Raw genomic sequence first — 23,562 nt, 5'->3', positions numbered from 1 at the left:
GGGCATATATAATCTCTCAAATTGTTATTGCAATCAGTTTTCACCTTCTGTTCATTGCACTACTAAAGGGAAGTGCTGTTGCATATAGATAATTGTGGCTTTGTTTGCATACCACTGTAAACCTTTGTTAATGTTTTGCCTTTGGTCACTTACTCCTCCACATTCATGCTGGGTGGAAACAAGCAGTGATCTCTGGCATAGCATTACATCCAAACTAGAAATTGTGGTTTATGTCAGTCCTAAGGTTTGTATTTGGATTACTGATGGTGTTTGTTGGAGTGAAAAATACGTAATGTATTTCCTCTATCCATTAGCAGGTAAGAGGCAAGCATAGCAGAAAGGCATGATAATAGTAAATTATCAACTACTAGTAGCATGAAGCCTGTTAAATTAACGGGTGCTAGAACAGACCTGTTGCTCTAGCAACCTCGGGGACATGCGCTACAAAACAGTGAGCAAAAAGCTGGCTTGATGTTCAAGTCATAAAGTCTGCAGTAAACCAGAGTCTTCAAGATGGATTATCAGCTAAGGATTAGCCACGAAGCTAATTTTTTTTGAAAAAGTCAAAGAAGTCCACAATATTTTGTAAACATCCTCAGTAAAGACAGGCTCACTGATTTCTGAGGTTTCTAAACTTACAAATATGGATGTGGGTTAAACCACAGAACCTAGGGCTTGCCGATCAGAAGGTCGGCGGTTTGAATCCCCGCGACGGGGTGAGCTCCCGTTGCTTGGTCCCAGCTCCTGCCAACCTAGCAGTTTGAAAGCACGTCAAAGTGCAAGTAGATAAATAGGTACCGCTACAGCGGGAAGGTAAATGGCATTTCCTTGTGCTGCTCTGCTTCGCTAGAAGCGGCTTTGTCATGCTGGCCACATGACCTGGAAGCTGTACGCCGGCTCCCTCGGCCAATAATGCAAGATGAGCGCCGCAACTCCAGAGTAGGTCACGACTGGACCTAATGGTCAGGGGTCCCTTGTTACAAATATAACAACAAACAACAACAACAACAACAACTTATTATTTGTACCCCGCCCATCTGGCTGGGTTTCCCCAGCCACTCTGAGCGGCTTCCAAGAAAGATTTAAAATACATTAACATGTCACAGATTTAAAACTTCCCTGAACAAGGCTGCCTTGTAGTCACACCTGTAGCAGCGCCAATTCTACCAATGGAAGTGGCCAAGTGTGCCCATCATGTGCTATTGTGAGCATAATAGACATACACAGACATAATAAATGTGTTTGTTAGTTGCTGTGTAATATATATATGACTAACCAAAACAGGCGTGTGTGTGTGTGTGTGTGTGTGTGTGTATATATATATATATATATATATATATATATATATATATATAATAGACTAATGAAAACACAGCAACACACAAATATAATACACACACACACACACATGCATATACATTGAGAGAGAGCGACCAAAACTTCATAAAAGGCGAAGTATATCCATCCACTTAAATATGGAGAAAATATGGAGAAAATCAGCTGGTGGGGGGAGCCGCCCCACTCCCTTTTTCCCCCCACCAGCTGATTGCAGATGTTAAATCTCCTGTGTTACAGAGGCGGAACTGTTGTCACTGAGCTGCTTGTTTCCTGGGGGGCCGCCTGCGGAGAGGAAGGCGGGGAGCCCCGCTACGCTTTCCATCACCTCCCTCAAAAAAGCTTCCCAGTGCTGGAGAGCAGGGACACCCGAGACCGCCTCCTCAATTGGTGGGGAGAAGCGGCCATTCCTTCTCCAGTTTCTCAGGTGGGGGGGGAGGAAGGAAAGGGGGAGGGAAAAGTAGGGTGAAGTGCAAGAGAATGGGAGTGCCCGTGCACCCGCCGTGTGCCCGCGCACACCCGCTGCTTCAACAGTTCCGCCCGTCCGTCCGAAGTCTCTGCGCTCCAAGTCCCAACGGCTGTCCGTGGGGCACATGCGCAGTAGCGCAATCCCACGGACACAGGGACTGGACGCAGAGACACTTGCACTTTATTATAGAAGATACTCTACTGTGATACAGATTTATAATTTTGAGGCCAAGTTTTTTTTTAATCTGTATTTGTTCAAGTGTCCAATGAAATTTCTTAAGTTGTCCGTTTGAATTCATTATAGTTAATAAGCAGGGTTTCTTGCTACTGTTTGAGAGATTTCTCCCCATGGAGAATAAACTTTGCACTTCCTTTTCTAACATCCAAAAAACTATGTCTCCTATTCTTACATATTAAAAGGATGTGGATACAGAGTGGAAAAACGGGTGGTCTAATTTACTCATTGCTGAACAACTAACAAACTTGAGATCTAGACAGTATTAGATGCATATAAGTCCTGTTAAGTTGTGCAACATTTTTGTCTGCTAGATTTGCTTTTCCTTTTTATTACTAGAAAACTGGTGGTCTGCATTGGAGCCTCCATTGTTCCTTAAAATAGTGGAACTTTACAAGGATGTTGTTGTCCACCTTCTTAAATTATACAAGATGGGCATCCCGACTTCAGAGCAAAGAATCTTCTCTAGCTGCCTGCACTCTTCTCTCAAGGTTTTGGAAATTTTGCACAGGGTAGGTCTTTGCAGTTTGTATCTTTATTTCTGCTGCCAGATACATTTTGGCTGATGTAGTGTATCACTGATGCAATTGACTTTCACTGAGTATTCCTTTAGAAGTCTGAACTTTCACCGTAAGTTGTGGCTGTGTGGACCATTGGGATTTGTTTGGAATCCGTATAGTAATCATTGGATGGAGTATTTCCTTGTGTTCTCATGAAGAGAAATGCAAGACCATACTTTGATTTAATGTAACATCAGAACTGGGATCAAAGTATATGGATCTCAGTATATGGACTCACCCAAACCACAGAAGTTGAAAGTTCATGCCAATATTACAAATGGAGTCAAAATTTATTTTGTGAACAACTTAGCTTGCTTTAGCAAAGGCAGAGCCACAAAAGAGAAATCACTAAGGCTGCAATTTTGTGCATACATGCATGTATTCTGGTTCAATGTCTTAAGATCTGACACTGAATATCGAAATAGCTGACAAGAAACATGTGGAACCCCACTATTCAAATAGTCTTACTCACAGGCCACCTGGTAATAGCAAGTACTTTTATTATCAAGTTGATTTTTGGAGTGCATCTTGGAATAAAATGCATGGTTGTTGTTTTTAACACTAACCTCTTAATGTTTACAACCTAATATATATAAACAGTATCATTCTATAAATAAATAATTTAAAACACATTTTCTCTTGCTGCTAATCAGTTATAAATAACCTCAGTTGCATTAAGCAAACAAATACCTACCCCTAAAGTGGGAGGGAGAAAGCATCATATCAAAAACGTCCTTAAAACATCAGCCTATTCCAGCCCCACCCCATTCTGGGGCTGAAAGCGGTGTACACAGAAAATGGCTGTTCCCTGTAGTTTATAACTAAATCATTGTGTGACACTGACATATTCCAGTCTTGTTATGCTTTGGAAAAGGACATATATTTATAAATGAAAATAGTTCTTCCTAAGAGTTTAGACAAATTATTCCTCTTTGTGAAGAAGGCTGGCTAACATAGACAGCAACTTTCAGAAGCCATAGTATGGCAATACCTTTATTAGGCCAGCCAAAATATTGCAAATAGCATTTCATATACAAGTCTGCAGAAATAGTTTTAATAGAATAGAGTGAAATGTAAAATATTCTCAGTGACAAACTGCATTCTCTTTAAAATGCAGGTAAATGAAAGAGGTGGGCAAATCATACAATATGATAAATTCTACATACATGAACTACAGGATTTGATAGACATAAGAAGTGACTATTTCCACTGGATTCAGCAGCAGGCATATGGAATGGTAAATGTCCCATTTTTGTTTTCACTATGTGTTATAAAATACACTGCATGGACTTGAATTCACATTGCATAGCTGCTCAGTTGGATGAATTGTATGGCTCAGTGTTCCCAATATATAAATAAATTTCTGCAAACAGAAAGCTAGATGTGGGAGAAAAGGGTGTTCTTCCTAATATGCTAGATTTCTATGGATGGTATTCAGTTAAAATTTCACTCAACAGTGTACCCATTGAAATTAATGAATGTTAGGTCCCGTGCTCCTCCATTTAGGTTGTGACAAGTGTTCTTTCTATTTAGAGTGGTTCTTAGTGTATGTCAATTTTGGGTTGTGGGTTTCCTTTTTTAAAAATAGATTTTCCTGGACAATGTCCTTTTTGTGAGGTTTTCTGAAACATTACATCCATACACAGTAAAAAATCAGTCTTTGATGTGCGCTAGAGAGAGGGCTAGTTTTTCTTCTTTTCTTTTAAAAAACAGAGTATACATCAAATGATGCACTGCTTGGTTTGGATATACCATACTGGCAAATCATGGTGTACCACAGTCACATTTTGGCACATGAGTTCTTTCTGAAGCTAACTGCCAGAATCCCTAGTCCATTCATTTGCACTGAGCCTAGATGGTTCAAAAGCAAAACCAAACTTGGTGCAGGTTCTTCTCCTGGACTAATAAGAATTGGTGAGGCAAGCATACAGCTCAGGGTTCAGGGAGATTTGTTCATGCAGCACTAAGCCATTGTATAGTGGCAGACATGAATAACCTGAACTACAACTCACCATTGATCATTGGTGATGCTATCTGAGGCTGGTGGGAGTTGCAGTTGAACAACAGGTTAACCACCCCTGGTTTGGTGTGAACTGGACCATAGAGTGCAAGCAGAGGTGATTTTTCACAGCCACATCTCTGAACTGAAAAGTAAATGCATTGCTTGGATATATGAAAGACTTGCTGGGTTATGGAAGCATCTGCGGCTAAGAAACGGCTAAGTTTCTAGTTAGTTTGTTTCTTGTTTCCAAACACTAATTGAGATACTACTCAAGGTCAGAACATGGATTCTTAATTTATACTGAAGGTAGTAATAGGGTTGGGCTTCTAAACAAACAAGAATATTTTTGGAAACTATTTAAGGTAGGCAACAGGTTTATTAAATGATAAATTCCAGGTTTATTAAATGATAAATGGTGACCTTTTTAAAATGTCATCTGCCCTCATGCATGTCTCCTCATGAGTTACTCAAATATATTGCTTTTATGGGAGAATACCTGTGTTCTATGTCCCACCATTGCAATTGTGCCTATATTCATTGTTCTACCTTTTCTATTCAGTAATTGTGGTGTTCTCAAAGGAAAGGTCCCCACCCTTATTTAAAACTACTCCCTAAAGTATCAATTTTATTTTTAGCTCAGGGAAAGTGTCTCTTTCCCTGCTCATATATCTCAAGTCGGGCATCTGAAGTATTTTTGTAATGGCTTGGAGCAGAGCCTAGAAACAGTGTAGGTTAAATAGGATCTGTGGTTTCGGAATACTGATTGTGAGAAATGCAATCTGCTTTTTAAGACTTTGAAAATGAAAAAGATTATTCATAAATGTATTAATTGAATAGATAAGTTGTGCTCATGAGTGCTGTGTGTCCATTATCAACATGCTGATGAAGGATGAAAAGAAGAATTTAAAAAATACTTAGGCTAGCTTTTTGCGCCTGTGACATTTGTTTTTTAGGCACATTAATAGTTTAGTCATAATTTGGAGGTGGGCCACAATAAAGCTTTAGAAATGAGCTGGGATATATGTTTGAATAAATGTTTTAAAATTCTAGGTGGCCAATATCTTAAAGTTGGAGAATTGCATGGTTTAGGACCAAACTGCTCTATGAACTTTAATTTATCCCTGTTTTCTAAGGAGCGCCCACTGTATCTTGTGGAAGTGAATGTGTGCCAGGCATGACTTTGGTAGAGGCTCCATGCATGTGTTAGCTGTGGATCTGTATGTGGGCACAGTGATGCTGTGTACCTCCCTGGGATCCATGTGCACTAGCATACATTGTTCTCTACACTGCTCTATGTACACAGGACATAGAAAGTGGTATTTAACTAAATTTTGCTCAAAATAGACCCATTGACATTCATGAAAGTGACTTAAGTTAGGGCTCCCTTGTCCCACTCCTTTCCCAGGGAAAACCTGCTCTTAACTTTATTGGAACAAAGGGCAGTCCACGGAAAAACCATTTGCTATTTGCTCCATTTGAGAACTAAAGAGCAGTTTTGCTTGGTGTAGGGCAGGGAAGCAGCGGGACAAGAGGAAGCTCTTAGGTTCATTAATTTCAATAGCTCTACTCTGAATGCCACACAGGCACTAGTTTTGCCCATCTTTTTTTTAAAAAAATGCAGGCATCTGCATCAAGGCTTTTGGGGGTGTGGAGGAAAGTGGAGAAGAACCTAACAGTGTTTTTTCCTTTCAATTACTGCTGCCTCTTGTGTACTCTTTTGGTAGGATATCAGTCATGGATTAAATGAGGTAAGAGGTTATCTGATTTCCACAGTAAAGTTTTGGAAACTAGACCCAAAGATTCTGACATCAGTTTTATCCATGGGCCTTGAATTCTGATAAATTTGAAATAAATTCATGGATTAGATATATCTAAAACTGTTTAAAAATATAAACCTCTTCATAGGCTTCATATCCTGTATTATATCTCTCTGTCAAGTAAATGTTGCATAACTGCCAAAAAAGAAAGAAAATTTATATATACTGTTGCTAATACTGCACATCCTAACAGCTTTTTCCATTGCCTTTCTAGCTAGCAGACGTGCCAGTTACAATTTGCACCTACCCATTTGTGTTTGATGCACAGGCAAAGACAACACTCTTGCAGACAGATGCGGTCTTACAGATGCAGGTAAAATAGTAATTTAAAAATAAAATACTTTAAAACACTGTAGTTATTCCTGGATTGATATAATTTAGGCCCTGTTTATATTAACTGGCTTGTATCACAGTTGCTCAGTTATTGAGAAAAACTGTGTCTTTGGATATCAAAGATTCAGGCAGTACTGCATTAGTATAATCACAAGCTGGAAATATTACTAGGAATTGTAGATTCTCTTGAGCATCCAGTGTTTATTACTACTGCTGCTGCCACTAAGGTTTTTACTTGGTTTTCCCCAGATGGCTGTTGACCAGGCTCACAGACAGAATTTCTCATCTATTTTTCTCCCAGTATTTGAATCTGTCAATCCATGTCTGATCTTAATTGTGCGCAGAGACAATATTGTGGGGGATGCCATGGAAGTCCTAAGAAAAACAAAAAATGTTGACTACAAGAAGCCTCTTAAGGTATAGCCTATATGCATGCATATTTTTTACCTTTTTGTGATGCACACCTGGCCTTTCTTTTTTCTCTTCCCCCTGCTTTTCCCATGGCAAATATTTTTCCTAGAACTGGGTGAAGGGAGAATTCTGAGCAGAAAACAGCTGGCCAAGAAAGGGTTCAGCACTCGCTTCCTCCCATCATTCAAAAGCACAACTACCTCATGCTCCTTTTGTTGCATTTTCTTTCTTTTCAATTGTTGGAACTTTAGTATACACACTTGCATATAATTCATAACTTGCCCCTCAACATTCATTCAACATTCATTCATAGAGTTGAGGCTTCTCCAGGTTAATGAAAAATGTAGCTGTATAATATATACCTGTCTTTACAAATATGCACTTGCCCTGTTCATATATTATTTATTTATCAATCGTTACCCCACCCATCGGGCTGGGTTTCCCCAGCCACTCTGGGCGGCTTCCAGCACATAAATAATAATAAAACATTTATAAAAACATAATAAAAACTTAAACACATTTTACAACTTTAAAATATAATGTATGAAGTGACCTTTATTCAGACTCCTTATTGTAAATGTCGTTATCCAAATAACAAATTGAGCTCAGTTGGTTAGAGCGTGGTGCTGATAACACCAAGGTCACAGGTACAATTCCCTTACAGGACAGCTGCATATTTCTGCATCACAGGAGGTTGTACTAGATGATACTCAGGGTCCCTTCCAACTCTACAATTCTATGATTCTATGAGTATGTGTGGTATTTTATTTTTAAAAAATGTAATGTTCTAACTGCATTGCCAATGTTAGGTTATTTTTGTAGGGGAAGAAGCTGTTGATGCAGGAGGAGTTCGCAAAGAATTTTTCTTGCTTATCATGAGAGAACTGTTAGATCCCAAGTACGGAATGTTCAGGTATGATGAACAATCGAGGCTCATCTGGTTCTCAGATAAGGTATGTAATTTGTTGGATTTTGTGTATTTATAGTAGAAATGAATATCTTGATTGACTTTCAGTCAATGGTATCTTTGAGAATATTACTACTATAATTGCACCAGTGCACACTGCATCCTTTAGTCTATGATAGCATTTGTTATGTTAGCCCTTTGCTCTTGATCCTGAATGTGCTCATTTCTGTCCCCTTTCCCTGGTGGTCACAGAAGTCCATGAATACAACAGCACCTGATTAAGTCAGTCTGTGTTGTGGTTGCTGCATGGCTGTGTTTTTGTAGAGTGTGTTGGGGCCAAAATAGAAGTATCACCGCATCTTAAAGTCTTATGGCATAAGCTTTTATGAAGTACAGACCACTTCATTGGGTACATGAAGTGTTCACCTGAGTTGTTTGGAGGAAGGATTGTAAATAATGATGTTAGATGAAATGTAGAACATATGATTAGTCACAATTACATTATTAACAGTGGCCATTCACAAAACTCTTGTTGGTGACAAAACAGACATCCTAGCATTTTAAACACATATAGTGTAATAAAAAATCCAAATGTAGTGTGATTAAAAGCCTTCCCACAGAAATATTCTACACTAGATGTGCCACAACAGAAAAGGCCCTTTTCCTTTGTTGTAATTGGCTTCACCAAGATGTCTCAGAGAAAGGACTTCAAGGATGATCTTAGAACTTGAGCTGCATGTTCCTGTAGAACAAAGCAGTCCTCCTAAGATGATTAAAGTTCTAAAGGCAAGAACCAGCACCTTAAACTGTGCCAGAGATGCAACTAGTGCAGTTTTCCGTTGAGTGAGATATGAAATATAGTGCATTCAATTGGTCTCTGTTAATAATCTAGGCATTGTATTCCATACCTGTTGAAGTTTCCTAGTTTTCTTCAAAGGCAGCACCAAGTGCAGTGCATTAATACAGGGTGTTACCAGGTCATAGATAACCATCATCAGGACCAGGGCCGTCTTAAGTTCATCGAGTGCCCTGGTGCAGGGATCCCTCGGGCGCCCACCCCACCCCCTCTTTAAAAAAGAAAAAGGGGGAAAGGAAAGCTCTTACCTTCCCTGGAGGCGCTCGCGCCGGAAGGCCTCGGGGCTTCCCGGAGCCCTCCCGCCGACAGTGGAGGCCAGATGGCGCGCCATGGAGCCAGTGGGGAGAGCCTCCCTGGCACAGCGTTAGGGCCTGGTGTGCCAGGCGGCGGGGGGAGCCTCACGGCGGCCCCTGCGCCTCACAGCGGGGCCGCGCTGTGCCAGAGGCCGCCCAGCAGCTTCTCATGGCCCCCGGCCGTCTCCTGCAACTCCGGCACTTGCGGGGTCCACGTGGCCTCCCCTCTTCCGTGGGTGGGCCACAGGGCCCGGGTGGGTCTGGGCAGTGCCAGGAGGCCTCCCGGCCGTTTCCTTGCGCCAACAGGGCACTGCATTCCTTCCCACCAACAGGGCACTGCATTTCATTGGTAGAGCTGCTGCCATGTGGCGTCGCCTCTACCAATGAAACGCAGCATCGGGGTGAGGGATGACCCTGGCGCTGCAGAGCGGAACAGGGTCCTAGTGCCCCTGTTCCCTGCTCTCCCCTGAGCAGCGCGGCTGGCAGGCGTGCAAGACTCAGAGGAGGGAAAAGGGAGGCCGCCGCACAGCTCCTCCACTTGCTGGGGCGCCCCTGAGCGCCCCGCGCCACTAGAGCCAGTGGGCAAGCCGGCCCTGATCAGGACATCTCTCTAGAATCCCAACCCTCAAAGCACTGGTTGCTTGCCACTTGAGTTGTTGCCTGGCTACACTAGAGGGGATTGTAAAATCAAATACAAAGCAATTAAACACCCTTTTCTGTAACCCTTGAAGAAATGGCTTAATGAGTTTATAACCCTATAGATCCCAACCTCAAACATATACATGAATACTAACTAGCTTGCAAAATTATTGTGATTCCACTTGAAGTCTAGCAGCAGTTGAATGTAAGCATGGCCTCTAAAGCAATGTGCATGTTTTCGTAAGCTTTTAAAAGTTTAATTTCATGTTTTTCATATTTGCAGACTTTTGAAGACAGTGACTTGTTTCATCTGATTGGTGTTGTCTGTGGGCTAGCAATATATAATTTTACTATTGTAGAGCTTCACTTCCCCTTGGCTTTATATAAGAAGCTCCTGAACAAGAAACCTTCCTTGGACGACCTCAAAGAGCTAATGCCTGATGTTGGCAGGTGAGCACATTATAACTTAAAGTACAGTAAGTAGATTAACATTTCTGTGCATCATAACTTCTTTCACAGTGCAAAGAAATAATTCAATACCTTGTTAAGGAGATGAGATACAAGATAGAGCGTCTTTATTTCTAGTTGACACACTTGAAACAAATGTAGGTTTTTTAGGATTGAAATCCTTTCAGGGCAAAAAACTTGAACAGATATTGACTTCTCAGTAGTTGCTAGATTTTTGCTAATCTAAACTGTAAATTTCCGTGGAAGAATATAAAACCATTTCAATTCTGTAAGTTTCTGAATAAATTGTGCTGTTACAACTTGAGATAAGAGACATTTTATTCTCAGGAGTATGCAGCAATTATTGGACTACCCAGAAGATGATATAGAGGATACCTTCTGCCTCAACTTTACAGTAAGTGTGAGATCATTCATCCATTGCCACCTTTTTAATGCAAGTGTAATGAGTAATAATAATATGTAATCGAGTCTCTCTTTTCCTGTTAAAATGCTAGACTTTGTATAGCATGCTTCACTTTACTGTACTGAATTATAGATTCTGTTCTGCAACAAAAAGTAATATACACTCTCATGTTCTAAACAGATCACTGTTGAAAATTTTGGTACCACGGAAGTTAAGGAGCTAATTCCTAATGGTACTGATATTCCTGTTGTCAAACAAAACAGGTAAGTTTTGGCATAGTAGGTTGACAGAATAGTTTGCCTTTGCTTAATTTTATCAGGGAGAACTACTTTTTTCATTTCATGCAGGTTCTTAACTCAGAATTCAACTAAAAGGGGTGTGGGTGTGGTGGGGAATTGCACCCAACGTCTGAGATATTTATTCCAAACCTGTAAGCTTTCAAAAGAACTTTCTTTCTTTCTTTCTTTCTTTCTTTCTTTCTTTCTTTCTTTCTTTCTTTCTTTCTTTCTTTCTTTCTTTCTTTCTTTGTGTTGTGATAAACAGGCAAAATATTTTAAGAACGAGTTGTGCCCTCCTTCCACTGCTCTTCTTGGTGGTTCCTTACTGCAGTCACCAAGACATTGGCAGCATTTGGATTGTCTTTCCTGGCTTCATAAACTATAACTTAAGAAGTTAGGAATTGGTGTCAAACTTTACTGTTCCTTTCTCATACCTCCCTTCCTTGCTTTGTGTGCTGGATTCAGTGTGACATTCATGTTCTAGTTCTTAACTTGGAGCTATGTGAAGATAATTCTTGGCAGTGCTAAAATGGTTGCTGTTCATTGCTAGTGGAGTTGTGGTTGAACACTCTCATCTTCTGAAAACATGGTGCCTTTTCTTCTCATTTGATCTTTAGGCAAGAGTTTGTGAATGCCTACGTGGACTACATATTCAATAAATCTGTGGCTCCTCTCTATGACGCATTCCATGCAGGCTTTCACAAGGTTTGTGGAGGTAAAGTTCTGCAGCTCTTCCAGCCCAATGAACTGCAAGCAATGGTGATTGGGAATACAAACTATGATTGGAAAGAACTAGAGAAGGTATGTTACTAGTCCAGACATTAACAACTACTGAACACTAAAGAATCCTGTGTAAGCGATTGTCCAAAATAGATCTTTTCTATATTATGTAGAACACTAAAATACATAAAATTCTATAAATACACTTATGCATAGGTATTTTTGTTTGTTCAATATACAGCTTTTTATTTGTAAATTTGAGGGGGATATATTGTGATTTTGATTTGTTGTTCTTAGAATACTCAATACAAGGGAGAATATTGGGCAGAGAATCCAACAATTAAAATGTTCTGGGAAGTTTTTCATGAGTTACCACTGGAGAAGAAGAAACAGTTTTTATGTAAGTACAAAACTCTGTAAGAAAATAAGAAATCTAAATAGGAACTCTAGAGCAATTGTTACGACTGGCTTATTTTTCATGTCACAATATAGCACTACATGCTAAGCAGCAGTGAGACTCGGGCCTGTGGAGCTTCCTTCAGCAGACCTGGCTATCAGAAGTATCTACCTATGTTTTTTTTAAAAAAAACCTACATCCAAACTTGGAACTGTGGTTAGTTTAGCTATGGTGTGTTCAGACAAGCCAGGATCAATATGCAGTTTATGATCCTGTCTTGTTATCAAGTTATAGTGTAATCTGTCCCCAAAATTGGAAGCAAGAACTCCAGTTTAAGAGCAGCAGCAGCAGTTAGGGGAAAATACAAGCAGGAGTGCCAGCTTGGTCCTGGCACCAAAATGTGTGGGTGCCCACCCCCTTCATGGGGAATTTTGTGGGTGCTCAGGCACCCAGGGCCGCAGGGAATTGGCACCTATGAATGTGGGCATGGGGTTTAGTGCTGTTCATGCATGTAATGCTAAACTACAGTGCAGACCTGGTTTACATGTCATGCTAAGCCAGGCATCTCCAAACTGTGGCCCTCCAGATGTTTTGGCCTACAACTCCCATGATCCCTAGCTAACAGGACCAGTGGTCGGGGAAGATGGGAATTGTAGTCCAAAATATCTGGAGGTCTGAAGTTTGGGGGTGCCTGTGCTAAGCCCAAGTGTTAGTGTTGGATTTGGTTTTTTGAACTGTTAAAATGCTAAGCTGACTCTGGATTCTGTCCAAGGGAGAATTTGCATTTTCACTTTTTTAAAAAAAGAATATTTTTAACAGAAATAAGCAACAATCACTAGGATCAGGTCTGCAAGTTGCTTATTTTCTTATATTTCAAATACTATCTGTTGGATCCAGATTTTATTTTGGCTGGTTTCAGTGGGAATGAAGCACAACATGCATCATGACTTGGCTCACTTGATTTCAGTAGGACCTAAGTTAACTTAAGTCTAGATTCCGCCCTGAGTTTTGAATGTGTGAGCACCCTAACATGCATACAGGCACATATATGAATAGATTAACTGCAGCTATTTCTGGTGACACACATCATACCAGTTGAAAGCACTCATGCAGCTGCTCTGCTTGATTTGATATTATTTATTAATTCAAGGTTGAAAACCTTGCTTTAGATGTAAGCACACCAGTTTCCAAGCAAAGAATTATTTATTTAGCCAAGAGAAACTGTTAACTTAATTAAATCACTTCACACCACACTATTGTTTTTTAGGGTTGTATTCGGGAGTGTTATATGAATTTTCTGTTTTTAGTTATATTGTCCCCCAAAGAACTTCTGGGTGAAGCAATGAACAAATATAATAAATTAATTCTCTAAACTATTAAATTCATTTACAATAGCTTTAAGCAAAAACAATGAACTGTAAACAATTTCATATGGCTATAACTGCCTTACATTTTCAGAATCTTATATTTGGGCTATATCAGTTGAAAAAGTAAAATGAAAATTATAGCACAACACTAAGCTTTTGGCCTTTGTACCCAGGCTTCTTACTTATTTATATTTTCTTGGTAGTATTTTTGACAGGCAGTGATCGTATTCCTATTCTTGGGATGAAGAGCCTTAGTCTTGTCATTCAGCCGACTGGAGGTGGTGATGAGTATCTCCCAGTGTCTCACACGTGTTTTAATCTTCTTGATCTTCCAAAATATACAGATAAAGAAATACTCAGATCTAAGCTGATCCAGGCTATTGATCACAATGAAGGTTTCAATTTAGTATAACTTGCAGAAGCTAAGAACACAGCAACTCTGTAACGTGGGAACATTGAACTAATTTTGCATCTATCTTGCAGTGTCACATTAGGTGAAAAGCCTGGCAGCAGAGCTATTATAAGAAATGCTTGTAAACATGTTCAGTGATCGGATCCTCTAATGGCAGCCAAAAATCCTTACACTAATAAACTGTCTTGATATGAATGCTGGAGCCACATTTTGCCATCTTAATAAAAATTCAACTTTGGAATAAAAGCAATGGTTTCACTAACTACATTTTAGTACTTCACATATTGCAAAATGACTTGCTATGTGTGTGAAAGGTGTGCTTACTTCCCCCCCCCCAATCACTGCAACTGTCATATTAGGTTTTTCATTTTGTAAATATTTTTTTGTAATAAAATACCTGTGCTCCAATAGCAGTAGAGAATCTATTGCTTGTAACTGAATTGGGGCTTATTTTATAAACACAGACACACACCCTAAAGGCATTAACATTTGAGCTGATAAATTAAGAGATAGGCATCTCTGCCTTTTTAAAAAAATCTAATGAGGAGCCATAAATTGTATGTCAACTCTTTCATACTAGAACAAATATGGCTCCTGTTAACATAAAAAAATGATCAAGACAATGTGAAAGGTAATTTGTCTGATAATCTCATGGCAGCATGAAGCAACTATCAGTTGTTAAAATTATGAATGGAACCCATTATTTAATCTTGGAACTCAATCCTTGGCAACTGTTGGTAATTAGAATAATCAAGGAATGCCTGGCTTCAGCTCCACTTTTTGCCTTTTACCTGCAGTAGAGCTGAGAATTTTATCCTTTTGTTCCCATTCACAAATGCTGAAAGAGCAGTTTTACAGTTCTGGTTCAGTTTACACTTTTTCAGATAATTGTTAAATGCTCTCTTTTTAAAAGACTTTTTGGATTTCAGTAAGACATCTCTTGATGATATCAAATTGAGCATAGGATTGATGGGGTGGGGGCTGGCTTAAGTTCCTGAATGTTTACATGTTAATGGATAGTATGTGACTTTCAGCTGTGAAATATTTATTTTTTTTAGATTTATAAACTGCAGTGAAACAATTCAAGCATCAAATAAAAAAATTCTTGAATGAATTATGTACAAGTGTGCATGTAAATGTTTCATTCTTTCAACAAATTTGATTCTGTGCAGGAGTTAGCATAGCAATGTGTCACTTAACACACATCTCTGTTATAATTATTTTGAGGTTCATCCTTAATTCCCAGTTCTGGCTGTACGGTGTCTGCATAATTGACAAGACCCAGGTAGGCTCTATAGTCTGCATGACTGAAGTCCATCTGGCAATGTCACATAAGAGTGAAACAGGGATACTGTCAATGCATCTACTTGTGGGTGGCTGATTTGTAGACATGCTGCCTTGAATGATTGAGGATTCATATCCTAGATGAAAATTCTCTAAAACAATTTATATTGATATGCTGAAATGACAGGACATGGCAAAGGATCAGATACACACGATCCATGCTTATGCATATGTGCAATACTTTGTATGTTATAATGCAGGGGTCGACAGATTGCGGCCCATGGGCCAGGTGCGGCCCACGAAGACTGTTTTACTGGCCCATGAGCCGCCCACAAACTGAGCTGCCCACTTGGCGAGCCCCCTGCGCGCTGTGCTAAACCGGCACAGGGAGTCGCCGAGCGTCGCCAGAAATCGCGTTTGCGCACATGCATATACCGAAAATCACTTCTGTGCTTGCCCAGACGCAGAAAATTGCTTCTGTGTAGGTGCGATTTCCGGCATCTGGGCATGCGCAGAAGCGATTTCCGGTGCCACCGACATGTGCAGACGTGATTTCCAGCATCATGCTGCACCGGCCCGGCCCACGGACAATCTCCACGGGAGTGATCTGGCCCATGGCCGGTAAGCCTTGCCAACCCCTGTTATAATGGACGTAGGTTCTTCCTTGCATATACCTTGTTAAGTAAGTTGTCTTTCCTTCCTGCTAAGTTCCCAACATATCACTACTTCCCTTGCAGATGTTTGTTCCATAACCATGTGTTACATTGTAATAATGCTCAGCCTAGAAGTCTGTTACTTTGACCAAGCGTGCCATGTGAAGCTAGGTTCTTCTACCATTCTGTTGGTTGCAGTTTGGATCATCTCCATTTTTGTAGTTCACAAATAACTTGTGGAAGTAGTTCCCGTGAAAAATGATGAGATTTTGGAAGGAATATTTTGTGAGTCAGCAGGAGTTTTAAAAATGAAGCAAGGCATTTGTGTGTGTGTGTGTGTGTGCGTACACACACACGTTACACTGGAGGTGGGAGGAGATTAGGAGCAATGAGGGTGCATGCATTGCTACCAAGGTCCTAATTTTACCTCATGCACCAGCATATAGGCACTTGTATGTTTCCCCTAATGGGGTAAATAGCAGCTATAGGAGGGTGGGAGTGGTTTTAAAAATAGAGGGGGGGGGAACAGCACAGCTGCAGCCATAATCCAAACCAGGCCTTCTGTGGCTGCTTTGATTCCCCCAAAAAGGGATACTGTTCAGAGCTCCTGTATGGTATTTCTGTTTCAGCTTTTAGATGCAGATGCAATAATGTAACTAAGGTTGATGCAACTAAAGGCAGGCAGATTTATTTAAGCCTACAATGAAAGAAAGAAAGAAAAAACACCTTTTCTTGGTATCAGTTCTCAGTGGGGGAGTTCATAATGAGTTAGCTTGTAGTAAGACCCACACTGAGGGCAACGGTGGCTGTCTCCTTTGTGTACCCAGAACCAAATAATAGTGGAGTTATCTTCCTCACCTGCAGAAAGAAAGAAAGAAATCCAGTATCTGTTAATTAAGAACCCACATTTTAGAAAGCTGCAAGGACTTTAGAGAAGGGCCAGCTACATTTGACAACAGTTTTGGTTGCCTAGAATAATGGAACAGCAGCCTTTGAAGCTGGTCTATTTTTGAAGTTGGTTATGGCATCTTTCCTACCAGATCAGTGGGAAGTAGTTTTGCATGTTGCTGCATCTTTTGTGTAGTTGTCATTGTAGGACATAACTACACAGGGACTCTGGGAAAGAGACTCCCAAATGCATGAATGTGGGGGAGAATTGGCAGGAAATGTTTCTAACTTGTCACCCTGCTGACTGTTGGTGTCGGACAAGAAAAAAAGGCTAGAGAGTGAAAACAACCTGGGAAAGAGCCAATAGCTGCTTGGTGTTTCAAAGCAAGTATCGTAGGAAATCCCAGGTTTGTATCTTAATATAGTATGCATCTTCTACCAAAGACTTAGGCTTTGCATATTTTACACGCCGCTCCATTTGTAACAGGGTCATTAAGTATGCCTGTACAGTATTTTTAAAATTTCTTAAAGCACTCACACCCAACTCAACTAGAAACCACTGTTAAAAATCAACACTATTACAACAGAAAAATCGCTGTAGGTAATTTATAAGATATGGATGGAATACTTGCACCCAGTCTTACCCTCCTCAACTCCCCTTGGGTTCAGTGGATTCTTCCCCTTGTGCATGCACACAGGCAGCCCAGGACAGAGAATGGGAAGCCTGAGCATGCTGCCTCTATAATTATCCCACTTTGAGTGCATGCATGCACTGAGGGATGTGTTAAAGGGGAAAGGCTCTACTGTTTGAATCAAAAGACTATTGCTTCACCATGGTGGGAAGGAATTGCACCTGAAATGTCTGGTGCTTAATAGGTTTTACAAGACTATGCAATATGAGAACCAGGAAAACAGTATGAACTGAAGTCAAACAAATTCTGATACCTACAGATACAACCCACTAGTCTCTTGTCCCCAATTGATGGAACAATATGAGGCTCTTCTCTGGTTCCTGGATATTTCTTGGGCTTCAATATGTTGTATGGATCCTTTATAAAGAAGAAGTGTGTTAGTTAGCAGCACAGTTGTTATATACATCCCCTCCTGCCATGTTTTTCCTTTACTGAATGACCAAGGGTTGATTTTTAAAGAACTAGAAATACAGTGGAAGAACAAAAAAAGTTGTAAATCTTGGGTGACTGAAGTAAGAGTTTAAGACTGTATTCCACTCTAACCTTGGTTCATCTGCATGAATTTCATTCCTTTTAAATTCAGCTTGATGTGTAAATTAAGTGATGCTGAGAAAAATCTACAGGGCCCGTAAAAACTTGGAACTTCTAAGTCACAGTGCATGATGAGACCACAGCCAATGGTGTAGTCAACAAAAACAATGGGAGATGTGTTGGGTTGGAGGTTAAATTTCTTTTAAAATCTTCCACTGATAGTGATGGTTATTAGTCAAGAGTATGAAACCAAACAAAATCATATTTCAGTGAAACTCTTCAATTGCTTTAAACTTACTTCCCCTCTCTTCAAGGCTTGCATACTTTTCATTTCAAGCCCAGTAGCTTGCTCTTCATCCGTAGGGATACCTGAAAAGAACAATGGAAACCCCCCAGATTTGATTAACTATCTGACACTATGCACTGATATGCAAACTTAAACCCATTTAAAACAACTGTTAGGCATATGGTCAACGTGGGCTTGAGTATGCAAATCTCAGGCCTTCATAGCAAATGCAGCTACGGTAACTCTTTTGTAAATGCCATCTCTCTTTATGTACTGATCCAGATTCTCTCTTGTCATTCTACATTCTGCTTTGTTGGCATTGATGATAACAACTACCTTTGGGCAGAGGCATAACTAGGCTCCCTTATGTCCTTAGCAAGGAGACATATCAGTCTGCTGCATCCCCTGCCCCTTGCGCTCTTGGCAAGGAGCTGTATTGGCACCACCAAAGTTGGGAGAGACCATGGACCTGAAACTCAAAATAGTTGCTTTTCATTGCCCTTTGCGCTCAGCCAGTGAATTCCTCCACAGACATTGGGGTTGAGTCTGCTCTGCTCTGCCTCCCCACCATCTCCATTGGTCCATCTCCCTGACTTCTTCCTCTTCTTCGCTGCCAGCTGACTGGGGAGGAGGGCCCTCAGGGCTGCAGCAATCTGATTTCTCCATCATGGCACTCAGAGGAGCCTGCACATCTCACCCAGAGCAGTGGAGGAATGGCCTGAGGAGTACATGGATGGGCAGGCTCCCAGCCACTCTGAACCAACCTATCTAATCACTAGGTATGCCGCCGCCTCTGGGAACAGGCCATGTGTGAGGGGATTCTATATGAGCAAAATCCCTGCCATCAGTGCATCTTCCTCTTAATAACTGCAGTAGGAAAAATTCTAGCACCAAGTTGGAGTCTTCTGCTGTCATAGTTTCCAACTCTTGTTTTACACACCTATTTGCATGCATAGATATATCTAGCCTTAACTGCTGAGAAGGTACTATGCTTCCCAGGCCATTGGCTGAAAAAAAGTATTTAAAAACCCTGTAATTCACACATTAAATGAAGGACAGCCAACTTGATGCCCTCCAGATACTTTGGACTATAACTCCCAACAGCCCCAGGCGGCATTGCCAATGATAAGGGATTATGGTAGTTGTAGTTGAAAACCACTGGAAGGCACCATGTTGGCTATTCCTGCTTTACAGAATCCCCACTTTAGGGCACCTGCGTTATGGTTTGACAAGGTGTACTGCCCCTGAGATATTTATGAAAGAGAGTGTGAAAAGAGAATTCCATGCACATTTCCACCTACTGGGTATACCACTTCTTGAAGGTACCACCAAACTCCTGTATATTGTTCTTGGCACTTAATAAATATTCATGGCAGAAGTGTAGGAAATTCATAGAGAATTCAGTCAGCATTGTCAGTTCACCAAATTATCATTAAATGCAGGGAATTTGGATAAGAGATTTCCTAGTCTTTTCTGTTTTGGCTTCAGGCAAATTGAAAATTTGCTTTAATTTCCAAAATGTGAGCTTCATGGGCCCTTGGAGGATATAGCAATTTAATGCTAAATGTTGAACTGACTAAATGAACCCCTGGAAGAAGTGAAGAATGACACAACCCAGATAAAATTAAGCACTTTTAAATCATACTGGTTTGAAGGTGATATTTTAGGATGCACTACATATTTTTTACCACAGAGCCTAGGGCTTGCCGATCATTCGGTCCCTGCTCCTGTCAACCTAGCAGTTCGAAAGCACATTCAAGTGCAAGTAGATAAATAGGTACCACTCTGGCGGGAAGGTAAACAGTGTTTCCGTGTGTTGCTCTGGCTCGCCAGAAGCTGCTTAGTCATGCTGGCCACATGACCCAGAAGCTTCCTGCGGACAAATGCCGGCTCCCTCAGCTTATAGAGCGAGATGAGAGCCACAACCCCAGAGTCGTTCGCAACTGGACTTAACTGCCAGGGGTACCTTTACCTTACATATTCTTTACCACCACCCTTACTAAGTACACTGATCAGATGGGATCTAGCAGTGTCTAATTGGGAACCTGGAGGTCATGGCAGAGCGCTCAATGAAATTATCAGTACGTGGCAGTGAATAAGACAGCTTCAGATGATAAAAAAGTGGACTGAAATGAAAACTCTGAGTACCACAATGTCCTTACACAGTACATTATACTGTAGCTTAGTTGGTAGAGCATGCAATTCTTAATCTCAGGGTCGTTGGTTTGAGCCCCACCATGGGCAAATATTTCCTGCACTGCAGCAGGTTGGACTACATTGTCCCTTCTAACTCTACAATTCTGATTCTGTGATCTATGGTGTTGCGACATTCAGAATGTTGTGTACAGCTTCAGCTGACCCATCTCAAAAAGTATGTAGAGCTAGAAACGGTGCAGAAAGTATTTCCATCACTAGCTAATAGTTACAGTGGTGATATGGCACTTCTAGAGTCAGAGAAAGTATTCCATTGAATCCCAGTTACTGGGCTATTGCCTTCAGGCTCTGTTCAGGGACATTATGTTTGCAATTTGGTAAGTGGTGTGGTGGGAAAGCATACAGTACTCCTGAATTACTCCATATCCCCTGGACACCAGCAGAGTTAACAAAGGAAGGGGGCCGGGTGGCAGAATTGTGGTGAGAAGGGGGCATTTCCTAGCCTTTGGCTTCCACCCACAGGTCAAACGAGAGCAAACGTTACAACAGAGCCTCAGCAAACAAACAAACAACCCCTTTGCTTTGGGTAATTGTCAAGTTTAGATAATGATTTTAGAGCCAATGGTGACTCCCTCTCCCCACCCCCAAAACTCACGTGCGGCTCTGCAAACAGACTCTTGCCTGCCTCACTTCAAAGGGCATTTATCGGGGGCTGTTCCACGTGTCTTCCACAGAGGGCACGTGAGTCCCTCCAAGAAGAGGGAAGCAAAGGGGCCTTGTGCCAGGGGCGGCTCTTGCCTGCCATACGCCGGGAGGGGGGGCATTGGTTTCTTCGCGGAAAAGGAGGCAGCAGCGCCCCAGGGGGGCGGGCCCTTGAGCGCCCAGCTCGAACTTATAACCCCGAGGAGGCGCCTCCTGGACGGGGCAGGGGGTGCCGCGCTTTGGTTTGAGTTGAGGTTACCTTGCCGGGTCTGCGAGCGCCAGGCAAAAGCAGCCCCTCGCTCCCTCAGAGCGCGTGCTCGCAAGACAGCCGCGAGGCGCGCAAGCCCAGCAAAACGCGCTCAGCCGCCCCGCCGCCGCCCCTCGTCGGCCTGTACGCACCCCCGGCGCTCATGGCTCGGATGGAGGTGGGCGCCGTGGCCCGCGCAGCTCGCGGGAAGAAGAGCCGGAGGAGCAGCAGCCTGGTCGCCATGGCGGAGCCTCGGGGATCCGACGGCGGAGCAAGGTCAGCGAGCCCTGCAGCTGTCGCCGGCGCTCACGGCAGGCGGCCACTCCCACCAGAGGGAGGGGCAGCGGGCGACCGCCGTCAACACCAACCCGAAGCGGGTCTGCGCGCCCCCAGGCTCAGGGTTGTGTGGGTCATTCATGCCCCCCCCCCCCAGTTTTCGCCAGCTTGGTGCTCTCCCCATCGTGAGCACAACTCCCATCATCCCATACCCGCCAACATTTCTCCGATGACAATAGGGACGTAATTTTACTATTTATACCCCACACACCTTACTGGGCTGCCCCAGCCGCTCTGGCAGCTTCCAACATACCGTATATGAAAACGTAATAAAACATTAACTCCGTGCTCTCCCAGATTTCTCCCAATGGAAATAGGGACGTCCTAAGGAAAAGCGGGACATTCCCGGGAACAAAGCAGAAACCAGGACGGGTTCTCTAAATCAGGGATGCCCCTGGAAAACGGGGACACTTGGAGGGTCTGTCATCACCAGTGTCTGGAGGTTACCAGGCTAGGGAAGGCTTGGTTAACCCTAGGAATGGAGGAAGGGGGGGTTGCAACACAGCACCTGCACAGAGGCACTCTCAAGGGCCAGGTAGGGTTGCACCAGTGCTTGCTTTCTAGAAAAATAGGTGCTGGTACTCACAATGAAGTTGTTACAGTAAGTGCCACATTTTTTAACAACGAGGTGTCGATTATCTGTTTCAGAAGATGAGCAACCAAAAAGACAGGCAATCCTTGATCACACAAATACATCCTCCTTAAGCCACTAGGTCTTTTATAGTTGCAGTTGCACAGCTGCTCTTAGGGTTTCATAAATACAAGGTTATCAGATTAAAATATTTACATACAAAGTATCAATTGCACTTATATGATTTTATTAATGAGCCACCCAGTGAACACTGTTTTTGAGTGGCCTTATATATTATTAAAATAAAAATAAGATAGAAAATTTCCTTTGTATTTACTTTGAAAGTTACATTGCTGAACTGTGGCAGATTCTCCTCCATCTGTTGAGTTGTAGAGTCACCTGAAGATGAGTATCTTAATACACTTTTGCTCACACAATAATATGAAATAAAATACTTTAAGTGGATTACATACTTCCCTTTCCTCACATGTAAGCCTGTGCCTTTGTGCAGCCAGCCAGTAGAATAGCTGTTGAACATTAGGTTCAATATGGAAAAGATGACTATTATAGGGAGATGGCTGCCAAAGGGAACAATTAAGCTATTTCTATATTGTAAGGTGTTTGGATGGTGCAGGAGTGATTATCTGGGGCAAAACATAGGGAGAAAAAGACTGTAACTGGCATGGTGAAGACTTTGCAATTCATGTAGTGAACCAGCAGTCAGGAATGGCTTGCTATATGGAGGCAGCTAATTCAGTTATCCTAATATATTGAGATATTTTAGCAGCTCCTTCCTGTAATGCATAAAGCATACACAGGAAAAGCTTCTTATGAAGGATGGAAAACATTTAAGGTCCAGTCAGGCTGCTCTTCTCTGTTCATCTATAAATAATAATTATAGGCTCTACTCATGGGTCAGCTCAAATCAGGGGACTGCAAATTCACTGTGTGAATTCACACTGTGAATTATAGCATGGCAGCAACAGTAGGCAAAGTGTAGAAATAGCACAATTAGCTTCAAGCATTAAAACAGGATGGGCTGTGTTTGCATCTCACATGCAGGATCTGAAGAGAGCAGCACAGACATAATAGGCCACCTTCTGCACAGGTAAGAGAGTTACGGTAGCTGCATTGCATCTGCAGTGGTCCTATTCGTTCTTTAAAATGAAAAATTAAGACATTTGGTGGAGACTTGGTCTAAATTGCTCAAAAGATCATATCGGTCTCACATTAAGCTTAGACTAAATTTAAAGCCAGCCATGGTGTTGTTCACATCCATTAGAAACCCTAAGTGGAGAAGCACCATAGTATACTTTC

General features: G+C 41.7%; 2 protein-coding genes across 4 annotated transcripts in view; one reads left to right on the top strand and one right to left on the bottom strand.

The window, feature by feature from the left end:
• Positions 1-15,015, top strand: part of HERC4 (HECT and RLD domain containing E3 ubiquitin protein ligase 4) — a 33,415-nt gene extending 18,400 nt beyond the window's left edge. For both annotated transcript variants that reach the window (XM_035138727.3, XM_035138726.3), the window contains exons 15-25: positions 2,378-2,550; positions 3,716-3,835; positions 6,632-6,730; positions 7,000-7,167; positions 7,971-8,114; positions 10,140-10,306; positions 10,652-10,718; positions 10,908-10,990; positions 11,623-11,806; positions 12,023-12,125; positions 13,693-15,015. In XM_035138727.3, the coding sequence (XP_034994618.1) occupies positions 2,378-2,550; positions 3,716-3,835; positions 6,632-6,730; positions 7,000-7,167; positions 7,971-8,114; positions 10,140-10,306; positions 10,652-10,718; positions 10,908-10,990; positions 11,623-11,806; positions 12,023-12,125; positions 13,693-13,901 (1,517 nt within the window). In that variant the 3' untranslated portion in view covers positions 13,902-15,015. The remainder of the gene's footprint in view (positions 1-2,377; positions 2,551-3,715; positions 3,836-6,631; positions 6,731-6,999; positions 7,168-7,970; positions 8,115-10,139; positions 10,307-10,651; positions 10,719-10,907; positions 10,991-11,622; positions 11,807-12,022; positions 12,126-13,692) is intronic.
• Positions 13,245-21,845, bottom strand: LOC118096658 (cytochrome c oxidase subunit 5B, mitochondrial). Of its 2 annotated transcripts, XM_088669509.1 has the most exons (5): positions 21,491-21,671; positions 18,248-18,318; positions 17,676-17,775; positions 16,565-16,696; positions 13,245-13,817 (listed from the first exon to the last, which is right to left on the bottom strand). In XM_088669509.1, exons 1-4 carry the CDS (start codon positions 21,579-21,581, stop codon positions 16,584-16,586), a joined length of 375 nt encoding a protein of 124 aa, XP_088525635.1. In that variant the 5' UTR covers positions 21,582-21,671; the 3' UTR covers positions 13,245-13,817; positions 16,565-16,583. The 2 variants fall into 2 exon arrangements, with proteins under 2 accessions (XP_088525635.1, XP_034994622.1); XM_035138731.3 differs by lacking the exon at positions 13,245-13,817 and having other exon boundaries at positions 16,505-16,696; positions 21,491-21,845.
• Positions 21,846-23,562: the final 1,717 nt, after the last annotated feature.

This window comes from Zootoca vivipara, chromosome 5 (assembly GCF_965207765.1).
Source record: "Zootoca vivipara chromosome 5, rZooViv2.hap1.1, whole genome shotgun sequence".
In the NCBI taxonomy this organism is placed as follows: domain Eukaryota; kingdom Metazoa; phylum Chordata; class Lepidosauria; order Squamata; family Lacertidae; genus Zootoca; species Zootoca vivipara.
This window is presented reverse-complemented; position numbering and strand designations above follow the sequence as displayed.

Bases quoted from the DNA above. Each gene is read 5' to 3' on its own strand.
- LOC118096658 (XM_035138731.3), bottom strand. From the start codon at position 21,581: ATGGCGACCAGGCTGCTGCTCCTCCGGCTCTTCTTCCCGCGAGCTGCG. The intron at 18,319-21,490 runs GTGCGTACAGGC...TGTTCTTTTCAG, and splicing joins CCGAGCCATGAGCGCCGGGG to GTATCCCTACGGATGAAGAG. The intron at 17,776-18,247 runs GTAAGTTTAAAG...TTCTTTATAAAG, and splicing joins AAGCCTTGAAGAGAGGGGAA to GATCCATACAACATATTGAA.